Source organism: Coregonus lavaretus (genome assembly GCF_964263955.1).
Source record: "Coregonus lavaretus genome assembly, chromosome: 19".
NCBI classification, from domain to species: domain Eukaryota; kingdom Metazoa; phylum Chordata; class Actinopteri; order Salmoniformes; family Salmonidae; genus Coregonus; species Coregonus lavaretus.
In genome coordinates, this window is record NC_140006.1 from 27286672 (window position 1) to 27306177 (window position 19506).

The 19506-nt window shown below is 44.0% G+C and overlaps 1 protein-coding gene across 1 annotated transcript in view; it reads right to left on the minus strand.

Annotated features, from left to right (window-relative positions):
• The window catches only part of LOC311146866 (beta-1,4-galactosyltransferase 2-like), a 164174-nt gene that overhangs the window by 57713 nt on the left and 86955 nt on the right, over positions 1-19506 (minus strand). Inside the window, exon 3 of the mRNA XM_084183481.1 lies at positions 16266-16501. Within this exon, the coding sequence (XP_084039607.1) occupies positions 16266-16501 (236 nt within the window). The remainder of the gene's footprint in view (positions 1-16265; positions 16502-19506) is intronic.

Here is a 19506-nt window from a genome sequence, read left to right on the forward strand (position 1 = left end):
ATAGGTACCCTTCTTTGCGAGGCATTGGAAAACCTCCCTGGTCTTTGTGGTTGAATCTGTGGTTGAAATTCATTGCTCGACTGAGGGACCTTAAAGATAATTGTGGGGTGCAGAGATGAGGTAGTCATTCAAAAAGCATGTAAAACACTATTATTGCACACAGAGCGAGTACATGCAACTTATTATGTGACTTGTTAAGCACATTTTTACTCCTGAACATATTTAGGCTTGCCATAACAAAGGGGTTGAATACTTATTGACTCAAGACATTTCAGCTTTTCGTTTTTTATTAATTTGTAAACATTTAGAAAAACATAATAATAATAATATGCCATTTAGCAGACGCTTTTATCCAAAGCGACTTACAGTCACGCGTGCATACATTTTTGTGTATGGGTGGTCCCGGGGACTGAACCCACTACCCTGGCGTTATAAGCGCCATGCTCTACCAATTGAGCTACAAAGGACCACCATTATGGGGTATTATGTGTAGGCCAGTGACAAAACAATCTCAATTTAATCCATTTAAAATTCAGGCTGTAACACAACAAAATGTGGGGTGTGTGAATACTTTCTGAAGGCATTGTAGGTCTGTCACAGTCTGTTCAGACTATGTTTTAAAATGTCCCCCTCACATTCTGAATTTGCATTTTTGTCACCAATTGTTTTCTTGGTGACTATGGTCCCAGCTGCCTTGAGATCATTGACAAGATCCTCCCGTGTAGTTCTGGGCTGATTCCTCACCGTTCTCATGATCATTGCAACTCCACGAGGTGAGATCTTGCAAGGAGGCCGAGGGAGATTGACAGTTCTTTTGTGTTTCTTCCATTTGTGAATAATCGCACCAACTGTTGTCACCTTCTCACCAAGCTGCTTGGCGATGGTCTTGTAGCCCATTCCAGCCTTGTGTAGGTCTACAATCTTGTCCCTGACATCCTTGGAGAGCTCTTTGGTCTTGGCCATGGTGGAGAGTTTGGAATCTGATTGATTGATTGCTTCTGTGGACAGGTGTCTTTTATACAGGTAACAAACTGAGATTAGAGGCACTCCCTTTAAGAGTGTGCTCCTAATCTCAGTTCGTTACCTGTATAAAAGACACCTGGGAGCCAGAAATCTTTCTGATTGAGAGGGGTCAAATACTTATTTCCCTCATTAAAATGCAATCAATTTATAACATTTTTGACATGCGTTTTTCTGGATTGTTTTGTTGATATTCTGTCTCTCACTGTTCAAATAAACCTACCATTAAAATTATAGACTGATCATGTCTTTGTCAGTGGGCAAACATACAAAATCAGCAGGGGATCAAATACTTTTTTCCCTCACTGTACAGGTATTATAGCAAGGAGTGTCTGTTTGCACAATTGGTGTTGATCGAGGTAGGAGGTTGATTGGAGGTTATCATATATTTGAAACCTACAGTATGAAATTGGCATCCCAGAAAATGGAAGCAGAATCACTGATATTTTACTGTATAGCACACAGTTTTGATACTGTACATATGGCCTAGTTCCTTCCATAGAGTGATTAACATATTGTACATGTATTTCTGCAGTTGGCAGTTCGTTATTTTACACCTAACCATCGCCAAGTCTGAGGTCCTGAGTGCCCCCACCATGCTTCACCATAAGGATGGTGCCAGGTTTCCTCCAGACGTGGCGCTTGGCATTCAGGCCAAAGAGTTCAATCGTTGTTTCATCAAACCAGATACTCTTGTTTCTCATGGTCTGAGAGTCCTTTAGGTGCCTTTTGCCAAACTTCAAGCGGGCTGTCATGTGCCTTTTACTGAGGGGTGGCTTCCATCTGGCCACTCTACCATAAAGGCCTGATTGGTGGAGTGCTGCAGAGATGGTTGTCCTTCTGGAAGGTTCCCCTTCTCCACAGAGGAACTCTGGAACTCTGGAGCTCTGTCAGAGTGACCATCGGGTTCTTGGTCACCTCCCTGACCAAGGCCCTTCTCCCCCGATTGCTCAGTTTGGCCAGGTGGCCAGCTCTAGGAAGAGTCTTGGTGGTTCCAAACTTCTTCCATTTATGAATCATGGAGGCCACTGTGTTCTTGGGGATGTTCAATGCTGCAGACATTTTTTGGTACCCTTCCCCAGATCTGTGCCTCGACACAATCCTGTACGGACAATTCCTTCGACCTCATGGCTTGGTTTTTGCTCTGACATGCACTGTCAACTGTGGGACCTTATATGACAGGTGTGTGCCTTTCTAAATCATGTCCAATCAATTGAATTTTACACAGGTGGACTCCATTTAAGTTGAAGAAACCTCTCAAGGATGATCAATAGAAACAGGATGCACCTGAGCTCAATTTCGAGTCTCATAGCAAAGGGTCTGAATACTTATGCATATAAGGTATTTCTGTTTTTTATTTTTAATACATTTGCAAACATTTCTAAAAACCTGTTTTCACTTTGTCATTACGTGTAGATTGATGAGGAAAAACATGTATTTAATCAATTTTAGAATAAGGCTATAATGTAACAAAATGTGGAAAAGGGGAAGGGGTCTGAATACTTTCCGAATGCACTGTATCTCACTAAGATTCTACTGTCCTCAAGCTTTAGCTGTGGTGCAGAAATACAATTATGTGCCATATGAGAGAGAGAGAGAGAGAGACAGAGACAGAGACAGAGAGAGAGAGAGAGAGAGAGAGAGAGAGAGAGAGAGAGAGAGAGACAGAGACGAGAGAGAGAGAGAGAGAGAGAGAGAGAGAGAGAGAGAGAGAGAGACAGAGACAGAGACAGAGACAGAGAGAGAGAGAGAGAGAGAGAGAGAGAGATAGAGAGAGAGAGAGAGAGAGAGAGAGAGACAGAGACAGAGACAGAGACAGAGAGAGAGAGAGAGAGAGAGAGAGAGAGAGAGACAGAGACAGAGAGAGAGAGAGAGAGAGAGAGAGAGAGAGAGAGAGACAGAGACAGAGACAGAGACAGAGAGAGAGAGAGAGAGAGAGAGAGACAGAGACAGAGAGAGAGAGAGAGAGAGAGAGAGAGAGAGAGAGAGAGAGAGAGAGAGAGAGACAGAGAGAGAGAGAGAGATAGAGAGAGAGAGAGAGACAGAGACAGAGACAGAGACAGAGAGAGAGAGAGAGAGAGAGAGAGAGAGAGAGAGAGACAGAGACAGAGAGAGAGAGAGAGAGAGAGAGAGAGACAGAGAGAGAGAGAGAGAGAGAGAGAGAGAGAGAGAGAGAGAGAGAGAGACAGAGACAGAGAGAGAGAGAGAGAGAGAGAGAGAGAGAGAGAGAGAGAGAGAGAGAGAGAGAGAGAGAGAGAGAGAGAGAGAGAGAGAGAGAGAGACGAGAGAGAGAGAGAGAGAGAGAGAGAGAGAGAGAGAGAGAGAGAGAGAGAGAGAGAGAGAGAGAGAGAGAGAGAGAGAGAGAGAGAGAGAGAGAGAGAGAGAGAGAGAGAGAGAGAGAGAGAGAGAGAGAGAGAGAGAGAGAGAGAGAGATAGAGAGAGAGAGAGCGAGAGACAGAGAGAGAGAGAGAGAGAGAGAGAGAGAGAGAGAGAGAGAGAGAGAGAGAGAGAGAGAGAGAGAGAGAGAGAGAGAGAGAGAGAGAGAGAGAGAGAGAGAGAGAGAGAGAGAGAGAGAGAGAGAGAGAGAGAGAGAGAGAGAGAGAGACCGAGACTTACCTTCCAACAATACAAAACAAAGACCGCAGAAGTACCAGCCAGTATGAAATGTTTAATCTTGCCTACTCTTGGAAATAAACTCCACAACCATCGGCATTACAGGGCCGTAGCATAATATGTTTCCTTCCATTATGCTTTATTTATGACGGGCTCAATAGATTACCAATTCAAGAGGGACTCAATGCCTTGTCGTTGAAAGAGTGAGAGAATTGGTGGGTGTATTACAGAATCCATTAAGTTCACCCCTGGCTTACACAAAGCCACAGCACCATCAGTATGTTATGGTTTTCTGCTGTCTCTCCGTGTGGCACTTATCCTGCCTCTGATAAGGCAGCTGGGCTGGCGGAGAACAACAGGCGACCCAGATTACATTAACATGATAAATTGGAGGCAGGAACAATGAATCACCTTGGAATAAGAATGACATTTTCAACAGGTTTTACTGTGATTTGTCACTGTCATGGAAATAAGTCAGGATTTCTCTCAGCTCTTTCGAATAGTGAGGTTGTCAGACACACAGAGAGAGAGAGAGAGGCGAGATTGGATATAACAAAAGAGGAACTGTATAAATACCATGACATTTCCACACCGCGGGAAAGTGAGAACACACATGAAGTAATGTCTGTAGTTAGCAAGAAGGACTACGCATCTAATTACTTAGGCTACATCATAGCCTAATCCTTTGAATGTAGTTTCTATTTTACTGTTTATTGGTTGACTACCGCTTCTAATGGTATCCACATGTAGTCATCTCTAAAATTCCTGGTCACACAATACAATTGTTGTCTTGAGACTACCACTTTATGATAATCTACCATTTTCATTGAGTTGTTAGTCCATTTATTTTATGGTTGACTAAAACTTGGGGACAGTGGTTTTTTTCCTCTCTGAGTTCTGCCTTTAATGGGAGGAAGAGGTAAATAACACACTGTGAATGAGTCTTAATGGACACCTAAGTGCTGGGCCAATAAAATAAAACCTCCATTACCTCTTCAATAATGCACCATATACTCAGCTTTCTTTGGCACCTTATCGAAGCACTTTTTTAATTTTTTTATTTAACCTTTATTTTGACAGACTGTCACGCTGAGACCAAGGTATCTTTTACAGATGAGCTCTGTAATTACACAAAATATACATATCAATACACTACGAAAAGCAAAACAGAGATACAACATACTATCATAGAAAACAAACACATTATTTAGTTACAGTGGGGAAAAAAAGTATTTAGTCAGCCACCAATTGTGCAAGTTCTCCCACTTAAAAAGATGAGAGAGGCCTGTAATTTTCATCATAGGTACACGTCAACTATGACAGACAAAATAAGAAAAAAATTCCAGAAAATCACATTGTAGGATTTTTAATGAATTTATTTGCAAATTATGGTGGAAAATAAGTATTTGGTCACCTACAAACAAGCAAGATTTCTGGCTCTCACAGACCTGTAACTTCATCTTTAAGAGGCTCCTCTGTCCTCCACTCGTTACCTGTATTAATGGCACCTGTTTGAACTTGTTATCAGTATAAAAGACACCTGTCCACAACCTCAAACAGTCACACTCCAAATCCACTATGGCCAAGACCAAAGAGCTGTCAAAGGACACCAGAAACAAAATTGTAGACCTGCACCAGGCTGGGAAGACTGAATCTGCAATAGGTAAGCAGCTTGGTTTGAAGAAATCAACTGTGGGAGCAATTATTAGGAAATGGAAGACATACAAGACCACTGATAATCTCCCTCGATCTGGGGCTCCATGCAAGATCTCACCCCGTGGGGTCAAAATGATCACAAGAACGGTGAGCAAAAATCCCAGAACCACACGGGGGGACCTAGTGAATGACCTGCAGAGAGCTGGGACCAAAGTAACAAAGCCTACCATCAGTAACACACTACGCCGCCAGGGACTCAAATCCTGCAGTGCCAGACGTGTCCCCCTGCTTAAGCCAGTACATGTCCAGGCCCGTCTGAAGTTTGCTAGAGTGCATTTGGATGATCCAGAAGAGGATTGGGAGAATGTCATATGGTCAGATGAAACCAAAATAGAACTTTTTGGTAAAAACTCAACTCGTCGTGTTTGGAGGACAAAGAATGCTGAGTTGCATCCAAAGAACACCATACCTACTGTGAAGCATGGGGGTGGAAACATCATGCTTTGGGGCTGTTTTTCTGCAAAGGGACCAGGACGACTGATCCGTGTAAAGGAAAGAATGAATGGGGCCATGTATCGTGAGATTTTGAGTGAAAACCTCCTTCCATCAGCAAGGGCATTGAAGATGAAACGTGGCTGGGTCTTTCAGCATGACAATGATCCCAAACACACCGCCCGGGCAACGAAGGAGTGGCTTCGTAAGAAGCATTTCAAGGTCCTGGAGTGGCCTAGCCAGTCTCCAGATCTCAACCCCATAGAACATTTTTGGAGGGAGTTGAAAGTCCGTGTTGCCCAGCGACAGCCCCAAAACATCACTGCTCTAGAGGAGATCTGCATGGAGGAATGGGCCAAAATACCAGCAACAGTGTGTGAAAACCTTGTGAAGACTTACAGAAAACGTTTGACCTGTGTCATTGTCAACAAAGGGTATATAACAAAGTATTGAGAAACTTTTGTTATTGACCAAATACTTATTTTCCACCATAATTTGCAAATAAATTCATTAAAAATCCTACAATGTGATTTTCTGGAGAAAAAAAATCTCATTTTGTCTGTCATAGTTGACGTGTACCTATGATGAAAAATACAGGCCTCTCTCATCTTTTTAAGAGGGAGAACTTGCACAATTGGTGGCTGACTAAATACTTTTTTTCCCCACTGTAAAAGGTTCTCAATCAGCCGTCTGAATTGCCCTGAAGCAGGGTTCCCCAACTGGAGGCCCGCGGGGCATTTTATTTGGCCCTCTTAAGTTTTTTTATTGGTGGACATAAAACACTGTAAAAACATCAGCAAATCAGCTCCAAGTGATTTTAATTTTGGAAATCTGTTCCAAAGTATTCACATATATCTCTGTTTCAGAGATATACAGTGGGGGAAAAAAGTATTTAGTCAGCCACCAATTGTGCAAGTTCTCCCACTTAAAAAGATGAGAGAGGCCTTCTCAATTTGTCTGTCATAGTTGACGTGTACCTATGATGAAAATGACAGGCGTCTCTCATCTTTTTAAGTGGGAGAACTTGCACAATTGGTGGCTGACTAAATACTTTTTTTCCCCACTGTATGTGGTCGTATACAAAGGTTTGAAATGATTATGTTTTAGTCAAATGTTACAGTGAGGGAAAAAAGTATTTGATCCCCTGCTGATTTTGTACGTTTGCCCACTGACAAAGAAATGATCAGTCTATAATTTTAATGGTAGGTTTATTTGAACAGTGAGAGACAGAATAACAACAACAAAATCCAGAAAAACGCATGTCAAAAATGTTATAAATTTATTTGCATTTTAATGAGGGAAATAAGTATTTGACCCCCTCTCAATCAGAAAGATTTCTGGCTCCCAGGTGTCTTTTATACAGGTAACGAGCTGAGATTAGGAGCACACTCTTAAAGGGACTCGGTGTGTTACCTGTATAAAAGACACCTGTCCACAGAAGCAATCAATCAATCAGATTCCAAACTCTCCACCATGGCCAAAACCAAAGAGCTCTCCAAGGATGTCAGGGACAAGATTGTAGACCTACACAAGGTTGGAATGGGCTACAAGACCATCGCCAAGCAGCTTGGTGAGAAGGTGACAACAGTTGGTGCGATTATTCGCAAATGGAAGAAACACAAAAGAACTGTCAATCTCCCTCAGCCTGGGGCTCCATGCAAGATCTCACCTCGTGGAGTTGCAATGATCATGAGAACGGTGAGGAATCAGCCCAGAACTACACGGGAGGATCTTGTCAATGATCTCAAGGCAGCTGGGACCATAGTCACCAAGAAAACAATTGGTAACACACTACGCCGTGAAGGACTGAAATCCTGCAGCGCCCGCAAGGTCCCCCTGCTCAAGAAAGCACATATACAGGCCCGTCTGAAGTTTGCCAATGAATATCTGAATGATTCAGAGGAGAACTGGGTGAAAGTGTTGTGGTCAGATGAGACCAAAATCGAGCTCTTTGGCATCAACTCAACTCGCCGTGTTTGGAGGAGGAGGAATGCTGCCTATGACCCCAAGAACACCATCCCCACCGTCAAACATGGAGGTGGAAACATTATGCTTTGGGGGTGTTTTTCTGCTAAGGGGACAGGACAACTTCACCGCATCAAAGGGATGATGGACAGGGCCATGTACCGTCAAATCTTGGGTGAGAACCTCCTTCCCTCAGCCAGGTCATTGAAAATGGGTCGTGGATGGGTATTCCAGCATGACAATGACCCAAAACACACGGCCAAGGCAACAAAGGAGTGGCTCAAGAAGAAGCACATTAAGGTCCTGGAGTGGCCTAGCCACTCCAGACCTTAATCCCATAGAAAATCTGTGGAGGGAGCTGAAGGTTCGAGTTGCCAAACGTCAACCTCGAAACCTTAATGACTTGGAGAAGATCTGCAAAGAGGAGTGGAACAAAATCCCTCCTGAGATGTGTGCAAACCTGGTGGCCAACTACAAGAAATGTCTGACCTCTGATTGCCAACAAGGGTTTTGCCACCAAGTACTAAGTCATGTTTTGCAGAGGGGTCAAATACTTAATTCCCTCATTAAAATGCAAATCAATTTATAACATTTTTGACATACGTTTTTCTGGATTTTCTTGTTGTTATTCTGTCTCTCACTGTTCAAATAAACCTACCATTAAAATTATAGACTGATCATGTCTTTGTCAGTGGGCAAACATACAAAATCAGCAGGGGATCAAATACTTTTTTCCCTCACTGTATATCTGTTTGGGCTTATTGTGGTCAATTTGCAGTCTACAAATTATTTGTAATTATGTTCCGGCCTCCTGACCATCCGCTCAAGAAGAAATCGGCCCGCGGCTGAATCTAGTTGATAATCCCTTCCCTAGAGGCACCAAATCATCACATTTAGATTATTCAACAAGGTGCAAAAAAACTAAAAGTAGATTTAAAAGTGATCTCCAGAATTAGCCATGAGACTGGGTCTGGTAGCTTGTATGTCTGTAGGTTAAAAATGAAGTAAGGTACGGTGGAAGTTTGTGCAAGCGTGCTATATAAACCAAATGAACGCAATGCATCGATCTAGGAGACTTCAAAGTGGCCAGCCTACTTTCTGATACAGAAAGCAGTGACGTGTACTGAACCTATCACCCGTAATAAAGTGTAGTGCGCTGTGATAAACTGCGTCCAAAGGCTTCAATACAGTGGCAGCTGCATTCATATAGACGATATCGGAATAATCTATAACCAGTATGAATGTTGACTGAATTATTTGTTTTCTGCTATTTAACAAAAGGCATGACCTATTCCTATAAAGGAAGACCATTTTAATTCATAACTTCTTAACTAACTCATCAATACACTTTTTGAAAGATAGCCACCCAGATATTTATAACCGGGACACTATCAATGTGGGCACCATCCAATGTACATATGCAGAAATCATCAGATAAATTTTTTGGTATCAACATACATCATCAGCGAGTCCTTGGTCTTTTCTCTTCTTCTTTGTAAAATAGAGTTGGAGTGACAGACATCCGCAGCCTTCAGTGCAGTAATATTGTGCTTGCTCCTCAAAGCCCACCAATCATTCTAAACGTTAGTTCTCTGTCATCTTTGAATCTATTTCCTTCTCCAGGCAAGGTTAAGGGCTGTGCAGAGAAACGAACAGAAGTTTGCATCTTAAGCCATCATTAATATTTAATTGCAACACATGCTAGTGCAATCTCAGCACCACTTTGCACCCGGGATCTAATGGCTGCCTGCTCGCTTGGTCGGAGAGTATGACGCAACTACCAGACACTTTACACCGTCTGCTCTGCAAAACAGTACAAGTGTTTTTTAGAACACACAGGAACACACAGTCACAGAGGGCAGAAACAGAATTGTTCATAAGATCGATATCCTATTCTTGGTCAATTGCACAAACCTCCTCCTTTTTTGCTTTTTCAACTCATACCAGTGGAGAATGTGCCCGATAAAGAGCGTATCACAATCCCACACTGGGATATTAGACCTGAGGAAGAAAAGGCACCAATAAAGAGAGGGAGGTAGCCTTTCTTTAGACTGAGCGGTTTATGAAGATTTCTTAACTCTGCCTGCAAACCTTCCTTGCAGATAAGAAAATTATGATTGCCTCTTAAGGAGGGCTTGAGTTTCTATACTACTTGGGTGAAGGAATGAGACCTAAATGCTCATCAAAGGTAGAGACTAGAGTCAAAATAATTCACACTTTTTGCAATACGTTTCCATTCTTTAAACATGCTAAAAGAAAGTTGTACGATCTTAATTTGATCACTCTTTTATTGCTGATAATTTTCCTGCACCGCAGCTTCGTGATTTACATACATTCACTGAAAATCCACACTAACACACGGTTATTTTAACAGTATTGCACTTTTTATGTAGCCTACTAATAGCCTAAGCACCGATCAAGTAACATTGTGGACTAAACGTTCAAATTATTTTGCTGAAGGATTATTTTGCTGTGACAATATACACTGAATGTACATAACATTAGGAACTCTTTCCATGACAGACTGACCAGGTGAATCCAGGTGAAAGCTATGATCCCTTATTGACGTCACCTGTTAAATCCACTTCAATCAGTGTAGATGAAGGGGAGGAGACAGGTTGAAGAAGGATTTTTAAGCCTTGAGACAATTGAGACATGGATTGTGTATGTGTGTCATTCAGAGGGTGAATGGGCAAGACACAATATTTAAGTGGCTTTGAACAGGGTATGGTAGTATGTGCCAGGCACACCGGTTTGAGTGTGTCAAGAAGTGCAACGCTGCTCGGTTTTTCACACTCAGCAGTTTCCCGTGTGTGTCAAGAATGGTCCACCACCCAAAGGACATCCAGACAAAATATTAGGAAGGTGTTCCTAATGTTTTGTACACTAAGCGTAGGTCAAACTAAGATCCTGCATCTGTAAAGGTCCATTTATGAAACTGATATTAAGTAATCTGCCTCTGAGGACCTCACTATCTCAGGGGTGAGAGATAACCATGTCATGTGTTGATAATCACGAGGAGTTCAGCCTATAGTTCAGCCTAAGCTTAGATAACATAGAGGGCAGCATACATAAAGCCATCTGCAAATTGCAGTACTTTGTGTGATTATACTATGAACCATTATTTGCAAACCATGCAGTTAGTTAAAGTACAGACTGAGACTGGCCCAGCATGGGCACCATGGTGTCTGTAGAGCTGGGGAATTGAATGATATCATTTAAGTGACTTCTAATATAAGTATTCAAATGTATCTCATAAGACCTCTGGCCAAGGCTCAAAGCCATCTCCATGTCACGACTAGGACAAGCAGCATCATCTGACCCTCCCTCACACCCTTACACACACATACATACACACACACACACGAACCGAACGAGTGTGCTCGCATACTCCCTTAAAAGACCTTCGCTTGAAAAACGAGAAAAACAGCAGCAAGAGTACTGTTTGTCCATTTTGAGACGCCGTAGCTAGTGTACTGTACTTCCTCATAATAGTCACAATTAATAGAAGATAACTCAAGAAACCTGTCATTATTTTTGACGTTTTTGCAGAGGAGATCAATTTTACATCTAACTAAGATGTTTGGTACAGTATTTCTCAATAAAGAAATGTGCATGAAAACGAGTCGTCTCTCGGTGAATGACAACAAAGACTGTTGACCAATCACCGACGAAGGGGCGTAGACTTCGGCTTGCCTCAATAAAAATGTTTGTGTGCCCGAACAACTGAATAAACGCTTACCGAAGTCCAAAACTAACAAAAACATCACAAATTGTCGTCATAATATACAGTATGCAAAAACTCTTTCAAACTGTTTCGGCTGGGAAGCATGCGGACGCTTTCACTCTCACACTCACACACACATCTCCCAGCCAGCACTGCTTAGAGGTTTCCAGGAATCATTTAAATCATTTCACTGCTACTCTAGACCAACCATGAAGTGTTTCTAATTAGTTGAAAAATGATCATTTTGTTGATAATGGATGTACCTATGTCACGATCGTCATTTGAAGAAACGGGCCAATGCGCAGCGTGGAATGCGAACATCTTTTATTTTAATTCACCACACGAACAAAACAACAAAATGATACGTGAAGTCCTTGGGTACATACACAAACCAACACGGAACAAGATACCACACCACACAAATGCCAAACGACTACCTAAGTATGGTACCCAATCAGAGACAACAAGCAACAGCTGATTCACGTTGCCTCTGATTGAGAACCACCCCGGCCAACATAGAAACACATCAACTAGATCCTGAACATAGAACCACAAAACATAGACTCTACACACCCTGGCTCAACATAACAGAGTCCCCAGAGCCAGGGCGTGACAGTACCCCCCCCCAAAGGCGCGGACTGTGACCGCGCCAAACATAAACCGAACAGGGGAGGGCCGGGTGGGCATTCCTCCTCGGAGGCGGATCCGGCTCCGGGCTTGACCACCACCCTCTAACAACCCCCCCGTAGCGCCCCTGGTCTGGTCCCGCTGGCTGGAGCTGGACTGGACATCGGTGGAGCGGATTGCTTAGGCTCCGGTGTGGAGCAGCTGACCGGTACCTGACCAGGCACCGGTGAAACGGGCACGGGCTGTGCCGGACTGACGACGCGCACCACAGGCTTGGTGCGGGGAGCAGGGACGGGCCGGACCGGGCTGACGACGCGCACCATAGACTTGGTGCGGGAAGCAGAAACGGGCCGGACCGGGCTGGCGACGCGCACCACAGGCTTGGTGCGGGGAGCAGGAACAGGCCGGACCGGACTGACGACGCGCACCATTGGTTTGGTGCGGGGAGCAGGAATGGGCCGGACCGGGCTGGCGACGCGCACCATTGGCTTGGTGCAGGGAGCCGGTACGGGCCGGGCCGGGCTGACGACGCGCACCATAGACTTGGTGCGGGGAGCAGGAACGGGCCGGACCGGACTGACGACGCGCACCATAGACTTGGTGCGGGGAGCAGGAATGGGCCGGACCGGACTGACGATGCGCACCACAGGCTTGGTGCGGGGAGCAGGAACAGGCCGGGCCGGGCTGGCGACGCGCACCATTGGCTTGGTGCGAGGGGCAGGAACAGGCCGGACCGGGCTGGCGACGCGCACCATTGGCTTGTTGCGAGGGGCAGGAACAGGCCGGACCGGGCTGACGACGCGCACCATTGGCTCGGTGCGAGGGGCAGGAACCGGCCGGGCCGGGCTGGCGACGCGCATCACAGGCTTGGTGCGAGGGACAGGAACAGGCCGGACCGCACTGGGAACACACACCACTGGCCTTATACGGGGATCAGGAACGGACCGGACTGGCAACACACTTCAGTACCTCTCGCCGTGCCTCTACACTTTCCCTCCCTCTAATCACCAATGGCTCCCGTAACCCGGTGGCCTTCTCTCCTCGTCCACAAACTCGCCCTTTATCTGCCTCCAGCAGCCCCGTCGCCCATGCCATGTGCCCCCCCCTAAAAATGTATTGGGGGTGCCTCTCCCCCGTGGATATGCCCTCCATGGCTCTCGCCAGACTCTCCATCCTCTGCTCCCAAGTCCAATCTCTCTCCTCTTCACGCTGCTTGACCCAGTCGAGGTGGTATCTTCTGTCACGATCGTCATTTGAAGAAACGGGCCAATGCGCAGCGTGGAATGCGAACATCTTTTATTTTAATTCACCACACGAACAAAACAACAAAACGATACGTGAAGTCCTTGGGTACAAACACAAACCAACACGGAACAAGATACCACACCACACAAATGCCAAACGACTACCTAAGTATGGTACCCAATCAGAGACAACAAGCAACAGCTGATTCACGTTGCCTCTGATTGAGAACCACCCCGGCCAACATAGAAACACATCAACTAGATCCTGAACATAGAACCACAAAACATAAATTCTACACACCCTGGCTCAACATAACAGAGTCCCCAGAGCCAGGGCGTGACAACCTAGCATATGTTAAAAGCATAGCCAGCAATGTGTGTTATTTTTTTAGTCCCCCCAGTCTGGGCCTCCTTCCAATGAACATGATGAGCATCATAGGGGCGACAAGCAAACATCGGCGTTGGTTCCTGGCAGGTAACACAGCTCTGCAGCAGATACAGTAGACCCAGACCTCCAGCACCACGGACACCGTGTCCACCCACACAGAACATTACATGCCTTATTGCTGGCTGTCCTTCGTAACGTATGAATACACTACTGAGTCTATCTGAGATCAGGTAGAAGTCCACTGGGTCTGCCAGGCTTTGCCCCATTTGTTTTCCCACTGGTTAATTTAGGCCGCATGTGATGCCATCAAGCCACCACATCCCTAAGCTAATTGCACAGTAATGGGGTTGAAGCACTTTGCTGCACCACTCTAACCCCAATGGGCCTTTTACCTGTGTCTGTGCATCTCCTAGAAGAGTTCACATGTTCAGAATCAGATTAGGAGCAGAGCAGAGTAGACCCTCTCTTCAACTGAGTAACATAGCAGGTACTGTAGTACTGATGCTGCTGGCCTGGGGTGTGGCGGGTGGAGAAGGTATATTGTCTGTCTCTCTGGCTCATTTCACTCAAAATACGGTTTTGGCTCATAGGACATGGTAGCCGATTAAACTCAACTCCAGGAGTTGAGCGGCGAGTCGTTTTTTTTTTTAATAAAAAGAACGACAGATTTCAGCACCCAAAGAATAGACGTCGGAGCTCCAGTCCGCCCACACTCGTCGCTGCTCAACTCCATTGTAAATCGTGGCATTGAGTTTAGTCGGTCAAGGACATGGCAGACATTATCTGCAGGCATGAATAAACTGGGAAATGATCACGTCTTTCTCCCCAACTCCCTCCCCACAGCTCTGAGTAAAATGCTCCAACATACAACTATTTAACACTCTGGTAAGCATGATAGATTAAGTGTCCTCCGAGAGAGGAGAGAAGGGGAAGAAAGTTGAAACGGCAGAAGCAAAAAGGTGTGGATTGGACTACTGCATCAAAATCCCATCTCTTCTAGCCCTGGTCTCTCTGGTCTCTTGGTGCCTTTTTGATTGTCAAGGCTTCTCTCTCTCCTCTGGTTGTGTTGTTTTGGGATGGAGTAGATCCCACTGCAGCCGCGGCGTGAAGCTCCTATTATAGTAACAATTATAGAGCACCACTCACTATCTGACTGAGCCATATGGAGAGAGTTAACCTGGGAAATAAAACTGCCATGATGTGTAGGTGTACACTATGGACATAGTATTTCATAGCTCTCTCAGGCTCAATATTGAGCTTAGTCACATCTAGGGCTGTGGCGGTCATTACATTTTGTCATCTTCCAGCCTACAAGCCACTGATGCGGACTTTTGGAACATCAACATTTTATGAAGTCTAATAAATCCATTTAATATAGCCTACACCATCACAATAAATCCATGTAATATAGCCTACACCATCACAATAAATCCATTATTTATTTTAGGCAGGTCTAAAGAAACATTATGATATGAAGAAAACGTTGCATATTTCAGAAGAACAGAATAGCATATTCTGAGTCGTCCTTATGTCAGGTCCTGATCTGGCTATGCCATATGGCTGTGGGCTACACTTGTTCATTTAGCAGGATTTGCTTATATTTCCCGTGGCATTATTTTATATTATTTATAGTATGAAGAATACCATTGAACATAGCTGAATAAAATAGAAAGTATATTTTTCCCAAACGATTTCCAAGGAAGTGCGCACATGTGGCTATTCTGTTTTGAGAGGTTAACAAAGAAACCGGTCCTCCTATATGCTTAATTGAAAGTTATTTATGCAACTTTAGTTGTGATACAAACGTTAGCCTTAATGTTTTGATTTCTAATATATTCTAAGGCTGCATGATGTGACTCTAATGATGATTTTTTAAAAGCTGCATGAAAGGCAAGCGCTCTGCTCTATTTCTTGCGCAGGCTGTACACACTTCATCAGTCTCTCATTCACAATTTGACAAGCACTTGATAATATTCTCACCCATCAGACTATTCTCAATTTAATCTGGTCTTTACATATAGCCTACTAATATATGTGTGGAATAATTGTTTATTTATAACGGCCCACAAACATGTCATCCGTAGCCTGCACTCTAATAGCAAATGGAGGTTACGTTTTTAATATGCCAGGTAGGCTACACCGTTTGTAAAGCAGATGAATGTGCTTAATTTTAAGAATTGAGCAATAAATATAGCAGCACGAGAAAGCTGGGATCCTCTTTTAAATAGTGGCCAGTGAAAACGCGATTGGCTTATTGTTTGCGTAATAGCTTATAAGAATATGTTTCACGGCTCTGTAGGCTATGGGCTATTCAACACTGTTCCAGGGGTCCTAAGCTAATAGGCTACGTTTTGAGTTACTACAAACCTTATCAAAATATATACTGTAGGCCTATGGGCTAGGCTACATGATGCATGTGACTGATTTGAAAAAGTCTATATACTATATGGTATAACAAGTGTATAAGGCCCCATACTATGTAAAAGCAGCCAGACTAATGGCAGTTTTCCCTGAAGACCTGCTTTCTACTGACCTGGGTGATGATATAGATGGCATAGTCGATCTTCTGCCGTCGAAGGATGGGGTGCAGGTAGTGCAACCAGTACTTGAGGTGGTTGTCTCTGTGTCTGAATGGGATAATGATAGCCACCTTCTGTTTGGCACGGCAGTCCGGCGGGGTGTACTTGCCCCCCTCCGTCACATTTGGGTTCTCCTTCTGCACCCGTTCCATTGTCATCTGGGAGGCAAACTCGATGAGGAGGCGGCCCACTGCAGAGAGAAAGGGGGAATACATGGTCAACATCAAAGCAGCCAAACAGCCAACCAATCAGCATGTTACTTGTGCTTAGCAAACTTTTTGAAAAAATTGTGTTCGACCAAATACAATGTTATTTTACAGAAAACTAATTAACAACAGACTTTCAGCATGCTTATAGGAAAGGGCACTCAACATGCTGACACAAATGACTGATGATTGTGGAAGCTGTTTTGTTAGACATTAGTGCGGCATTTGATATCATTGATCATTACCTATTGCTGAAAAAACATAGGTGTTATGGATTTACATCCTCTGCCTTATCATGGATTGAGAGTTACCTATCTAATAGAACACAGAGGGTTCTTTAATGGAAGCCTCTCTAATGCAAATTCGGTTGAGTGTGGTGTACCGCAGGGCAGCCGGCTTGGGCCATTATTGTTTGCTGTTTTTATTAATGACCTTCCACTGACCTTGAATAAAGCCTGTGTGTCTATGTACGCTGATGACTCACCTGTATACACGTCGACTACGACAGTAAAATAAATAACTATCACCCTTAACATAGAGCTGCAGTCAGTTTTAGAATGAGTAACTAGCAATAGGCTGATGCTAAATACACTACATGGCCAAAAGTAGCTCGTCGAACATCTCATTCCAAAATCATGGACATTAATATGGAGTTGCTCCCGATGACCAATTCTTGTGCTGACGTTGCTTCCAGAGGCAGTTTGGAACTCGGTAGTTAGTGTTGCAACCGAGGACAGACAATTTTTACGCGTTACATGCTTCAGCACTCGGTGGTCCCATTCTGTAAGCTTGTGTGGCCTACCACTTCGCGGCTGAGCCATTGTTGCTCCTAGACGTTTCCACTTACAGTTGACCGGGACAGCTCTAGCAGGGCAGAAATTTGATGAACTGACTTGTTGGAAAGGTGGCATCCAATGACGGTGCCATGTTGAAAGTCACTGAGCTCTTCAGTACGGACCATTCTACTGCCAATGTTTGTCTATGGAGATTGCATGGCTGTGTGCTCGATTTTATACACCTGTCAGCAATGGGTGTGGCTGAAATAGCCGAATCCACTAATTTGAAGGGGTGTCCACCTATTTATGGCTATGTAGTGTATTAAAAAAAAAATTAAGCATAGTTTTTCGGACAAATCACTCAATCAACCCTAAACCTCATCTAGATCTATTATTGAATAATGTGGCGATTGATCAAGTCGAGCAAGCTGTCATGATCAAAACATGACTCAATTAGTTATTTCTCTGCTTTCTTGCCATCTCAGTCAACCAGACAGGTCCTACCTGCCCTCATTTTGTCATACCTGGACTACTGCCCAGTTGTGTGGTCAGGTGCGGCAAAGAAGTACATAGGCAAATTGCAGTTGGTCCAGAACAGAGCAACACGTATTGTCAATAACATGCATGTCAATTTCTCCTGGCTCAAAGTTGAGAAGAGATGGACCGCATCACTATTGGTCTTTGTGCAAGGTGTTGATGTGTTAAAGGTACAGAACTGTCTGTTCAAGCAGTTGGCACACAGTTCGGACACTCATCGGTACCACACAAGACATCAAATCAAATGTTATTTGCCACATGCTTCGTAAACAACAGGTGTAGACTAACAGTGAAATGCTTACTTGCAGGCCCTTCCCAACAATACAGAGAGAAAAATATAGACATAATAATAACCCGAGGAATAAATACACAATGAGTAACAATAACTTGGCTATATACACGGGGTACCAGTACCGAGTCAATGTGCAGGGGCACGAGGTAATTGAAGTAAATATGTACATATAGGTAGGGGGAAAGTGGCTAGGCAACAGGATAGATAATAAACAGTCGCAGCAGCATATGTGATGAGTCAAAAGAGTTAATGCAAAGAGAGTCAATGCAGATAGTACGGTAGCTATTTGGTTAATTATTTAGTGGTCTTATGGCTTGGGGGTAGAAACTGTTCAGAGTCCTGTTGGTTCCAGACTTGGTGCATCGGTACCGCTTGCCATAGGGTAATAGAGAGAACAGTCTATGGCCGGAGTCTTTGACAATTTTTAGGGCCTTCCTCTGACACCGCCTGGTATAGAGGTCCTGGATGGCAGTGAGCTCAGCTCCAGTGATGTACTGGGCCGTACGCACTACCCTCTGTAGCGTCTTGCAGTCGGATGCCGAACAGTTGCCATACCAAGCAGTGATGCAGCCAGTCAAGATGCTCTCAATGGTGCAGCTGTATACCTTTTTGAGGATGCGGATTTGAGGATGCCTCGGCAGCAGCTAGTTGGGGATCCTAATAATTACTAAATACTAAAAGCAAACTGGGTATGTGTAAATAAACGTTTGCAGCAAGGTGAAGCATAATGTTGCCTCTGATAAAAACAGTATCAACAGCTTTGAAATGATAACACCTAAGACACTAAAAATAAAAATACATGTGCTGCTTCCCAAATGGCACCCCATTTATATTTTTCTTACCCCATCCCAAATGGCACACCCTATGGGCCCTGGTCAAAAGTAGTGCACTATCTAGGGAATACGGTACCATTTGGGATACAGCCATGAAAAGCAATTATGAAGCTGCAATGCCCATCTAGAGCCACAACAACAACAATACACTTGGAGGGGTATATAGCAAATCAGGATCAATGACTTAGTCAGCTAACTTGCCTAAATATTTTTTTAATAACTTCTTATTTTGGGGGGGAAATAAGCTTGAAATGGGCATGGTCTAATTGACTCAACAACCAAAAACATATATCTAAGTTTAGCTTTCTTAATGAACAAGAAAATCAGTAGTTATTTCTGGTTGTTTATCAAAGTTAGTATACCTCACGGGTCTTATCATTCTAATGATCTGTCTGCAACAACAAACCATTCCTTTGTCTTCTCTGGCCACCAGAGGGAGTGCTACCACAACTCTCCCATGAGATAATCCATTTATAATTAATGTATGTTCTATGTGCTGAAAAGACCAATCAATGATGCATTAGTTGAGAGCCTGATCGAAACTAACTGAA